This window comes from Mobula birostris, chromosome 5 (assembly GCF_030028105.1).
Source record: "Mobula birostris isolate sMobBir1 chromosome 5, sMobBir1.hap1, whole genome shotgun sequence".
Taxonomy (NCBI): domain Eukaryota; kingdom Metazoa; phylum Chordata; class Chondrichthyes; order Myliobatiformes; family Myliobatidae; genus Mobula; species Mobula birostris.
Window position 1 is genome coordinate 59,582,415 of NC_092374.1, and position 12,417 is coordinate 59,594,831.

A 12,417-nucleotide genomic window follows, 5' to 3' on the forward strand; every position below is an offset into this window, starting at 1 on the left:
CACATAAACTTTGAAGTTGAAAAATATACAAAGATGCCTCTCAGTTATGTTATCAAACATAAAATGAACACCAATCCATATACTCAAGGAGAGAAGTTTTGAGAAACAGCATAATGAGGACAGAGACAGGGAGGTTCAGTGAGGGAATTCCAAGGCTTAGAGCCTAGAAGGCACAGACACAACTAGTGGATGAATTAAATCTGAGGACAATTAAGAAACTAGAACTCGAGGAATGCAGAGGCGTTGAAGGAAAGACAGAGCTGAGGTCAGGTGAGGTCATGGAAAGATTTAGAAATGGGGGAATGAGAGTCTTATAACTGAGCCGTTGCCAGTCCAGCAGCCAGTATAGGTGAGTGACCTTTGTATGAAATCTGCCAACAGAGTTTCGGTTAACGTCCATTTGCAGATGGTGCACATTGGGAAGTTGGATGAAAGAATGTTGCAAATGCAGAACGCAGAAACTACAATAAACTGTGGAAGTCCTGGCATAATTTGAAAACTTTAATGTATTACTGGTCCATTCTGTGGCATTCTCTCTATCTTTGCCAACATTTTGAACTGTTGCAAATGCAACCTAAATGTGCGTGTTCTATAATTATACAAATCTATAAGCTATTTAAGAGTGACACCTCTAATAGGAAGTGTCTGTGAAGGAGTGGACAACTCTTCAGGTGAGAAAGGTCACTTGGCTCGCTAGTTTTGACTCATTTCACAGACCATCTCACTGCTTTACTGCCTTAACTCACTTCAGTAGAATTAGTTAATAATAAAAATAATAACTTATTTACAGAAACACACACAAAATGCTGGAGGAACTCAGCAGTATCCAATGGCCGAGACCCTTCTTCAGGACTAGAAAGGAAGTGGGAAATACCTGAATAAAATGATGGTGGGGGGGGCCGCAGAGTGGAAGAGGAATAGCTAGAAGGTGATAGGTAAAGTCAGGTGGGTGGGAAAGGTAAAGGGCTGCAGAGTAAGGAATCTGATAGGAGAGAAGAGTGGGAGGGAACCCAGCAGGAGGTGATAGGTAGGTGAGAAGAGGTAAGAGGCCAGAGAAGAAGATCGATTTTCCTGTCTTCAGGTTGGATGCTACCCAGACAGAATATAAGATGTTGCTCCTCCATGCTGAGGATGGCTTCATCGTGGCACAACAGGAGGTCACAGATTGACACGTCAGAACAGGGATGCAAATCCGAATTAAAATATTGGGCCACCAGGATGTTCCGCTTTTGGCAGATAGTGTGGAGGTGCTTGATGGAGCAGCCCCCCAGTCATGATGGGGAAGACCAAAGTGGAGGGCGCTGCTTCGGGAGCACTGTATACAATAGACAATCCGTGAAGATTCACAGGTGAAGTGTTGCCTCACCTGGAAGGATTGCTTGGGACACTGAATGCAGGTGAGGGAGAAGATAAATGAGCAGGCGTAACACTTTGGCCACTTGCAAAGATGTGCCGGGAGGGAGATTAGTGGGGAGGGATGAATGGACAAGGGAATCACGGACAGAGTGATCTCTGTGAAAAGCGGAGAGTGGTGGGGGGGGAGGGAGAGAAGAAAAGATTTGTTTAGTTGTGGAATCCCTTTGGAGGCGTTGGAGATTGCAGAGAATGATGTGTTGGATCTAGGGGCTCATGGGGTGGTAGGTAAGGACAAGAGCTAAGGGGGCAGGAAGATGGGGTGAGCATGGATGTCCAGCATGTTTGGTGTCAGGAAACCGCTGCCAGGAGTGTTGGCGAAAGCAGATGTAAAAGTGTCTTTTAGGTAGGCACATGATCCATATCCCTTTATTCCCTAAATACAGATCATGTTCTAGAAGAAGCAATTAGTTTAATTTGGTATCATGTTCGGCATTATAGGCAAAGGGATATACTGTGCTATATAATATACAATCCATTTAATCAGCTGAATCACATTCTTGCCCCTGGATCTTGGGATACTGGCCATTTCCACCACAGAACCCCACAATGTCTTGCAGCACCTTTCATGTGGTAAAAAACATGTTCATAAGGTTAATGACAAGTTTGGCACCTAACATTAGGGAAACAAAGCTTGGTCAAAAAGGTGAGTTTCAATGCAAACCAGATAAGGTGGGTTAAAGTTGAATTTTTTTTTCCTGAACATAGGATAGAAATGAATAATTGCTTTTATGTTACCTGGGTTTGCTCTTTCCCATTTAGATTTGGAGAGTCCTTTGCCATTCGACGCAGAATCTCCAAATGAACCTGACTGGTACAGCATTTATATCTGAATAGATGTCCCCGACGCAAGCCACACCGAGAATGTTTGAGTCATAGGAGCTTGATGTGGATCTTGCAGAAGTTGTAAATATTCTTCCCCCTCACAGGACAGAAGATTTCATTTGATTTGAATGTCTTCTTGCTAACTTTCAGCTCAGAAATGTGTTATGTTTGTTTTGTACGAAAACGTAGCGGCCACAGGGCTCCTTAGTTTCTTGTTAGCAATATCCAGTAATCGTAATTACTGAAGAACTGTAAATATTAAACATTTCAGACTGGTAAAAGATGATAATTATGAGTAATGTTTTAGTTTAATGTTTGTATTCAAAGACCATTAGAAGCATAGCTTGCTATTGCTTCTTGGCCATGTCTTACAAAATCCAAATGTCAATTGCGTTCTATATTTATCCAGAAGAAAAATAAAATATATAAACTAAACCTTAATTGCAATTTCTCTCTTTCTGAACTGGAGGTTCGATCAGTTTGCTCTTTAAGTAGTGAACCACATATGTCAATCAAAACATGACACTAGGTAATAAAATGCAGTATTAAGGCAGATGGCCGAAAAGCTTGATCAAAGGACAAGATTTAAAGGAGCATTTTAGATGGAGAAGTGGAGATATTTACTGCATGTTTTTATGCTGTATGACTTGAAAAGTGCATGAACCAGTTAAATGAGGTATGCTTCAACTGAAGTACTGTGACTGCTTGTCAGAAACAATGGCAAAATCTTAAGTGTTGTAGAGGTTTAGAGAAATACAGTACAGAAATGGGTCTTTTGGCTCAACTGATCCATGCTGATCAAGAGGCCCATTTAAGTTAGTCCTATTTGCCTGTGTTTAACCCATATCCTTCTAAACCGGGAGTTCCCAACCTTTTTTATGCCATGGACCCCTACCATTGATCGAGGAGCTTGTGGACCCCAGGTTGGGAACCCCTGCTCTAAACCTTACCTATGCATGTATTTGTCTAAATCTATCTTTTAAACGTTGTTAATGTACCAGCCTCAACAACTTCCTCTCACATCTTCTTCCATATACTGACCACTCTTTGTGTGAAAACACTGTCCCATGGTTCAATTTTAAATTTCCCCCTCCCACCCCTCTTTAACCCCATGCCCTCTATTTTTTGATTCTTTTTCCCTGGGTGCATTCGCCCTTTCTATACCCCTAGCGATTTTATACATCTCTGTACGGCCACCGCTCAATCACCTATGCTCCAAAGAATGAAGTCTTAGCCTGCCCAACATTTCCCTCTAACTCTTGCTTAAGACTCCCAGTTTGACAGGTTCTAGGATTAGAGTTCCATGTTCCAAGTCGAGGGATAGAGTTTAAGAGTCGCGATGTAATGATGCAGCTCTATAAAACTCTAGTTAAGCCACACTTGGAGTACTGTGTCCAGTTCTGGTCACCTCACTATAGGAAGGATGTGGAAGCATTGGAAAGGGTACAGAGGAGATTTACCAGGATGCTGCCTGGTTTAGAAAGTATGCATTATGATCAGAGATTAAAGGAGCTAGGGCTTTACTCTTTGGAGAGAAGGAGGATGAGAGGAGACATGATAGAGGTATACAAGATAATCAGAGGAATAGATAGAGTGGATAGCCAGCGCCCCATCCCCAGGGCACCACTGCTCAATACAAGAGGACATGGCTTTAAGGTAAGGGTTGGGAAGTTCGAGGGGGATATTAGAGGAAGCTTTTTTACTCAGAGAGTGGTTGGTGCCTGGAATGCACTGCCTGAGTCAGTGGTGGAGGCAGATACACTAGTGAAGTTTAAGAGACTACTAGACAGGTATATGGAGGAATCTAAGGTGGGGGCTTATATGGGAGGCAGGGTTTGAGGGTCGGCACAACATTGTGGGCCAAAGGGCCTGTACTGTGCTGTACTATTCTATGTTCTATGTGGGTAAGAGGAACAAGGGTCTGTGACCCCTGGGTACGCAAGTCAGTAAGACCAGAGCTAGAGACCTGGACTTTGCCGGGGTCTTCATTCATTGTCATCGGCATGTTCTGAGGTAGATACCGAAGATCAAGGCCAAAGGTCAATAGGAAGTTGACTCGGATGGCCGAAGTGCTGTGTCTGCGAGTCCACTGGAGGCTTATCCTGGGGTTAGAGGACTTGTCTGCATGTGCTCTTGTAAGTCTTCTTTGCATTCTTTCCCACTTAAGCATTCTCATAAATTTTCTGCATTCTTTCCAGCTTACTTGAATGGCAAAGAGACTGGAGAAGTTTCATTGTTCGCTAATATCAGAAAGAGTTAAGAGGAGATTGGAATGAAGTGTTGAACATCAGGATTATAACCAGCAATGACAAAGCAACCAAATGAGGAAACTTATTTTATTCCTTTGTGACAAGAAATGATCAAGGAATGAATCAAGCAGCTTCGGTGGTGTCTCTGAAATGGGGGAATTGATTAAGTGGGAATAGAATCATATATTACATGAGATTTTCAAAAGATATTGATAGGATAGGTGTTGAAGGACTGATTCCCCTGGCAGTGCAGTATAGAATTTGAAGGCAGTCTCCGGGAATGGGTTGGATAAGGGAAAATGAGGAAAAAATGCTTTCTCTCAAAGAGCTGTGGAACTTTGGAATTCTGTACCTCACGGCATATGGATACTGAATGAGCAGATTCAATGTCTTGTAAGATGGAGTTGTTGGGGGATGCTGAGATCTCTGTTGAAGATTGATCACTAGGGATTATATTGAATTTACCTATTTTACATAACTCACTTCTCATGAAATAAATAAGCACTTGGACATTAAAGGAATCATAGAATATGGATATCACATGGGAAAATGGAGACAAGGTCTTACCGATTAGTAGATTAATCTTGGCCCACTAATCTTTATTATACTTTTAAATACCTGGTGTAGAATTTAGAAAACTGAAAGGGAAGGAAGAACAAGTATTTAATGAGACAGTACTTTGAAGAGCCAGCAATGGTCGCATGGGTTGAATGGCTGTTCTGTGCTGCCTCTTTATGACTCCGTGAATGTTTATGACCCACTCAGTGCCCAGAGATGGAGAACACTGAACTCCTGATCCTGAATTAGGGAATGCAAGATTCATCCAGCTCTTAATTTGTTACCCCAAATGGAGTGTGAGAAAGGGCTGTGAGCTGGAACAATCTTGTAGACTGTAGTTTTCCTAGGATGATAAGAACCCCAGTCAGGAAACACAATGGAAGGAGGAAAATTATTCAGGAGTCAGAAACAGGTATTACAGCTGAAACTCTGCTGAACCAGAAAACCCGAAGTACAGATATGAATCAATCTGGTTGAAAGCAGTAGATGCTGAAATTGTTATTTAAAACTTCTTAACCTCAGCTAAACAAGCAAGACAGTGCTTGTGGATGGAACTAAAGCACCCTTTATAGCAGAGGCTCACTGTGATTGGATGGATTATCCATCAATCCATGTCAATGTGCACTAGGTGAACTGTGATCATTAAACAAGGCTTTGGCAAAAGGAAGCACTTGCTTGCCAGCCATGTAGACCTCTGACAAGTTCCGGTCATTTCCTGTAATCACACAGATATTAAAAGTATGAATATTTGTTTGATTTGTGTTGTTACAGGACAGATAGCAACACATATCATTCATTTTAGATCTTTATTCTAAAATGGCTATCTTTTAAAATGTCTTTCATTCACTAACCTTCACAATGAAAAGTATAAAAAGACATGCAGACACCAGGAATCTGAAATAAAAAACAAAGTAAGTGTTTCATATCAGAGACACAAGCGATTCTGCAGATGCTAGAAATCTTGAGCAACAGAGGAGGTCGGCAGCATCAATAGAGGAAAGTAAGCAGCTGACGTTTCAGACCAAGACCTTGTTAAAGAAGGCTGAAGCCTGAATAAGATGGTGGTGGGGGGGGGGTGAGGGGAAAGAGTGCAAGTTGGCAGGTGATAGATGAGATCAGGTGAGGTAGTAGGCGGGGTGGGTGGGGGAGGGGCTGATACGAGAAGCTGGGAAGTGATGGGCTGAAGAAGAAGAAGGGACCCAGTAGGAGAGGATAGTAGACCATGGAATAAAGGGAAAGAAGTGGGGAACTAGAGGGAGGTAACACACATACAAGTTGCTGGTGAACGCAGCAGGCCAGGCAGCATCTCTAGGAAGAAGTGCAGTCGACGTTTCAGGTCGGGACCCTTCGTCAGGACGTCAGGACCCTTCCTGACGAAGGGTCTCGGCCTGAAACGTCGACTGCACTTCTTCCTAGAGATGCTGCCTGGCCTGCTGCATTCACCAGCAACTTGTATGTGTGTTGCTTGAATTTCCAGCATCTGCAGAATTCCTGTTGTTTGCGTTTTTAAACTAGAGGGAGGTGATGGGCAGGCCCTGAAGGTGGGGAAGAAGAGAAGGGATAAGAGAGACAACAGAATGGGGCAAACGAAAAAAGGAATCTCTTGTGTTCTCTAGCAGATGTCTGGATTCTATATCAGGAAATCAATTGTTCAAGTAGCTTGTTGGTGCAGCGGTTAGTGCTCCTGTCTCACAGCTCCTGATCTTTGGTGCTGGCAGGTTTATCATATACTCTCCACAACACTTGAGTTTCTTCCCAGTGTTCCAGCTTCATCCCGAAGATGTACCGGTGGGTTAACTGGCCACCAAATTCCTTCAGAGTGCAGGTTAATGGCAAAATAAAGTTCAACTTTAATTGTCATTCAACCATACACATGTACACAGCTAAACAAAGTACCATTGCTCCAGGAATCTGCCAAACACAGTACATGTACATACAGTCACACACAGCATTGGTGAGGCCAAATTTGGAGTATTGTGTACAGTTCTGGTCACCAAATTATAGGAAAGATGTCAACAATATAGAGAGAGTACAGAGGAGATTTACTAGAATGTTACCTGGGTTTCAGCACCTAAGTTACAGAGAAGGTTGAACAAGTTGGGTCTTTATACTTTGGAGCGTAGAAGGTTGAGAGGGGACTTGATAGAGGTATTTAAAATTATGAAGGGTATAGATAGGGTTGACGTGGATAGGTTTTTTTCCATTGAGAGTAGGGGAGATTCAAACAAGAGGACATGAGTTGAGAGTTAAGGGGTAAAAGTTTAGGGGTCACACGAGGGGAACTTCTTTACTCAGAGAGTGGTAGCTGTGTGGAACGAGCTTCCAGTAGAAGTGGTAGAGGCAGGTTCGATTTCGTCATTTTAAAATAATTAGATAGGTATATGGACAGGGAAGGAATGGAGGGTTATGGGCTGAGTGCAAGTAGATGGGACCAGGTGAGAGTAAGCGTTTGGCACAGACTAGAAGGGCCGAGATGGCCTGTTTCCGTGCTGTAATTGTTATATGGTTATATGGTATGGAACAGAGGGGAGTGATTACCAAAAGAGAAATTAGTATTCATGACATTGTGGTGAGGTGCAGGTGGAGGAACTGGGAGAAGCAATAGCACTTTTACAAGTGACAGTGTGGGGAAAGGTATAGTCAAGAGTACTGTGAGAGTCAGTGGGTTTTTAAAAGATGTCAGCAGATAATTTGTCTCCAGATTTGGATTCAGTGAGATCAAGAAAGAGGAGATCATTGTCAGAAATGGGCCAAGTAAATTTGAGAACAGGTTGGAAGTTAGAGACAAAGTTGAAGAAACTGGTGAGCACAGAGACTCTTCAATAGAACTGGAAGAGAGACAGCTAGTTAGTTGTAAAAGCAGAGGGGCGTACTGAATAGAGCAAAGGGAATACCTTTGATAGGCTGAGGTTACGATTTTCCAGTTTACAGAATTGTTTGGTATATGAAGGCATGTTAATGCTGTGAGATGCAGGTCAGAACCATTGCTGGGACCCCAGACTGACAGGAAATAATGATGGAAACATCCAGGGGAAAATGTGGTACGTGTGGAATGAGAAGAACAGATGAGCCAATTCTGATTTAAGGGAAAAGCAAGTGATTTAGAATTGCTGAATTCAATATTAAGTCTTCAGAGGCCTCAGCTTCATCCTCCAATGACTTTCTTAATGAATTTCAAGCCCCATGTGAGACTCAACTCCTACTACATTTATCTCCATGCCTGCTTTGTTGCCAGAAATCCTGATTTACTTGGATTCTTCTCTCTGACCTTCAACTCTCTCTAGATCTATTCAGTGCTAACTAAAGATATTAACTGCCTTCATTTTTCCATTCTGCTTACTCAATCCTACCTATCCCATCTGAACCCACAGCTAATCCCTTCAGAAAAGAACCAAACCCTCATCCAAATTGCTGATCTGCAGAGCTGATGCTATCTTAAAAAGGCTAAATATTAGCTCTCAGACACCTTTCATACCTCCCTCTGGAGCATAACCCTAAACTTGGGCCATTATCTCCCATACAATCATACATCTCCTTCGGAGACCTTCTTCTCCAATCTCATAGCCCTCTAACCTTATTCAACACACTTCTACCTTCTGCCCAAGATCCACAAGCAGAACTCAGCTTGTTCATCCCCACTAAACATTTCTTATCACCATTAACTCTTTCCTTTCTCCCGCTCCCACTTATATCCTTGACATCAATGATGCCCTCACACTTTGAAAGTTTTCTGGTGCCAAATGTTCATCTGGCCTCCATGCATACAAGGATGGCCCAAGAGTCCCAGACCAGTTCCCTTCTATCAACAAATGTTTTCACCTGACTGAACACCTCCGCACATTCAATAATTTATTCAACTCCACCTACCCTACTTTCTCCAGTTCGAAGATACAGCCATGAGTGCTCATATACTTGTCCTTCAGTGGGATAATCGACCAGTCCTCATTTCAGTCCAGCTTGGGACATTTCACTCAGTGATTTTTTCCTGATAAATTGGCAACTATATTGCTTCCTTCTCTCATACAGAACTATTTTTTTTTTACTATTTTTGCTAGATGTAGCAGTTACTTGAAAACAAACCAAAACCACTTAGGGACTAAGCATGGTGGGGGGAGAGGGGGGGTGGTGATACGATATAATGTGCTATTGTGCAATAACAAAGTTCCAAAGTTGAAGAATACATTCAATCTTTTATTTAGAAACCAGCAAAACAATCTTGAAATAAAAACTAATGAAATTAAAACCAGTGATATAATGAAATAAACAGTCTTAGCGTATTAAACACACATAAGCCCAGCGTTCTTAATGTATTCAAGGGTATTCAAGAGGTCAACAAAAAGATATCATCCCCAACCCACTCCCTATCTCTACCCCAATTAGACTGAACTAAAGACAAAGCATGAATACAGAACTAAAGTCTTTGCTTCTACCACGTGACTAGCCACCTATACTAAATTTAAAAAGCACAGCTCAAAATACAATACAGATTAAAAAGAAGATTTTTAATCTCCAACCTCATAGCCCCCAACACTATTCAACCCACTTCTACCTTCTGCCCAAGATCCACAAACAGAACTCAGCTTGTTCATCGCCACTAAACATTTCTTATCACCATTAACTCTTTCCTTTCTCCCACTCCCATTTATATCCTTGACATCAATGATGCCCTCACACTTTGAAATGGTTCCTACATGACCCATTTCCACCCTGCTCTCATTGTCACATGGTCACTGAGTCATCGAGAACTACAGCACAGAAAAAGGCTCTTCAGCCCATGCCAGCCCGATCCCATCTACCAGCAGATGGACCTTATCCCTCCAAATCTCTCTCATCCAGGAACCTATCTAAACTTCTCTTAGAACATATAACGTAGAAATCTGCAGCACATTACAGGCCCTTCAGCCCACAATGTTGTGCCGACCATGTAACCTACTCTAGAAACTGCCTAGAATTTCCCTACTGTAGAGCCCTCAATTTTTCTAAGCTCCATGTAGCCATCTAAGAGTCTCCTAAAAGACCCCATTGTATCCACGTCTACCACTGTTGCTGGCAGTGCATTCCAGGCACCCACCACTTCCTGTGTGAGAAATTCACCTCTGACATCCCCCTTGTACCTACTTCCAAGCATCTTAAAACTATGCCCCCTCATGTTAGTCATTTCAGCCCTGGTCTTATTAAATATTACAATTAAAGCTGCATATACCACTTCCATCCATCTCTGACTTTATCCTTTCTGAATTGCTCCACTTCCATCTCAGTGAATACACTAACCACCGATATCCATCTCAAACTTAGATTCCCACTGCTACTTTGATTGTATTTCCTCCCACTCTTCGTCCCTTCCCTTCTCCCAAATTTTTCAGTTTTCGTTGTATCTGCTCCGATGGCAAGATATTCCACACTGATGTCATCTTTCATTCTCCTTCACTAAGGATTCTCCACCATCACACCTGCAACCACACCTTATTCATTTCACACCCTTCACTTAGACAGAGCAAGGTCCTAGACCCAGTGTCCAAAATCCACAGGTGAGAGCACCGATGCTGATAAAATCTGCTCGTAAATTTTGTTGACACTAAGTGACTTAGAAGATTCTTCCAGATCAGCTAACTTTTACATTGACAGGTCAACTGGAGTGGCAGTACGGTACAACCGAAGGCTGAAACTCTGAGAAGACTTGTGATAGTTAAACATGTTCAACCTCATCCAAGAGCAAGAACGTCTAAAAGATATCCTAAAAAGAAAATAAATCAGAAAAGGGACATCTGAAAATGCCGGAAAACTGCAGGGATTCTCAACATTGCTTTGGAATGGATCCATAGAATATTTACTGTCAGGGTTTCCTCAGAAGACGTTTCAAACAGAACTTGGGGTGCCTGTATTGATCAAAACAGCATCAAAATCCTTTCCCACTTCAAAGTTTCCTGTAACCAGCTTCATGCTGTGAGCCATCAGTCTGTGCGAAATAGACAGTGCTGATTGTTTGCAAAACTATCCTTTTTAACTTTAGACTGATTACTGCTTGCAATTTACATTAAGAAATGAAGACTGGCTTCCATTTACAGCAAGACACTGAACAAAAAATATTGGCTTGAAGTTTAATTTACTTAAAAACGCTTTTGATCGCTAGAAGCTCGCTGCTGCTATGTTAGAAAGCTGACCTTCGGAAAAAAAAGGCTCTCTGGCCCTAGACAATGAATATCCATCATAATTGCATTACCAACAATGCTGAGCTCATTTAAGAGGAAGCTGGATACACATTAAGAAGAAAGCAATAGAATGATATGTTGAGAGGGTGAGATGAAGACTAATGGATATTTGGAGCTTAATAACCTACATGCAGATGCTCGACCAAGTGAACAGCGTCTGTCCTGTAACATGAGGTTTTGACCCAGTTTCTTAATCTTTACTGCCACCAAGCATTCGAAGCCTGAACACTTCCTTATATGAAAGCTTCTCATAATCTGAGAAGTTTAAACTCAGAATATTGGACATATCAATGGCTCTCCTACAGCATCAAGTACTGAAGGCAAGTAACCACCTGAAATGTCTCAAACAGAGTTTTGTATCATTTCAGCATTGCACATAAGCAAACATACCCAAAAGCCAAAACGCAGTCAGGAGTTTATATAATTATATTCCTCACACACCTGACCTGACCCAGGTGATTACAGGAGGCATTCTCTTTCTTCCCTTCTATTCCACTTAGACTTAGTTTGTCAGCTCAACTATTCCTGAAGATTCCATTACATGACTTCCCTGTCCAGTTGTCCGCCCCTGACTTTTGTCATTGGTTACCTAACACATTGATCTCACTTTCTCATGCCTAGTCTTTGCTGGGGCATGACTGGAAACTTTTTTGTCAGTCAGGTAAATTTCTTTATTCTCCCCACCCTCCCCACAACAATCACAGCAACTATGGCAAATGATTTGAGAGCAAAAATTCAAAGGTGCTTTGATAATAAATTTACTTTCAACTTCGAGGTGTTCAAGGGAAATTATAAAAGATATACATTTTTGTTTAAAGACACTCTCAGAGCAATGTTCTGGAAATTAATTTTCACTATGCGGACAGTTAAAGCAGTCCCAGCACTCCAAGTTCAACTCCATTCGGAACAATGAAGCCTAATTGATTGGCATCTCAACCACCACTGCACCATTGCAGTAGAGAATGCCATTTATAAAATTCATTTTAGCCAAGGTTTCTTCAACAGCACCTCCTAGAATCAAGGAGACAAGAGTCTGCAGATGCTGGAATCTGGACCAACAATAAGCTGGAAGAACTCAACAGATTGAGCAGCACATCTGTATGGGGGGTGGGTGTGGTAGCAGTTATTGACATCAACAATTCATTCTCTCCGACAGATACTGC

At 42.0% G+C, this 12,417-nt stretch overlaps 1 protein-coding gene and 1 long non-coding RNA gene across 4 annotated transcripts in view; one reads left to right on the forward strand and one right to left on the reverse strand.

The window, feature by feature from the left end:
- mamdc2a (MAM domain containing 2a) overlaps positions 1 to 2,644 on the forward strand; it is a 114,253-nt gene extending 111,609 nt beyond the window's left edge. For both annotated transcript variants that reach the window (XM_072258105.1, XM_072258106.1), the window contains one exon: positions 2,176 to 2,644. In XM_072258105.1, the coding sequence (XP_072114206.1) occupies positions 2,176 to 2,246 (71 nt within the window). In that variant the 3' untranslated portion in view covers positions 2,247 to 2,644. The remainder of the gene's footprint in view (positions 1 to 2,175) is intronic.
- Positions 1 to 12,417, reverse strand: part of LOC140197718 (uncharacterized) — a 64,307-nt gene that overhangs the window by 35,656 nt on the left and 16,234 nt on the right. The gene's annotated exons all lie outside the window — the stretch shown is intronic.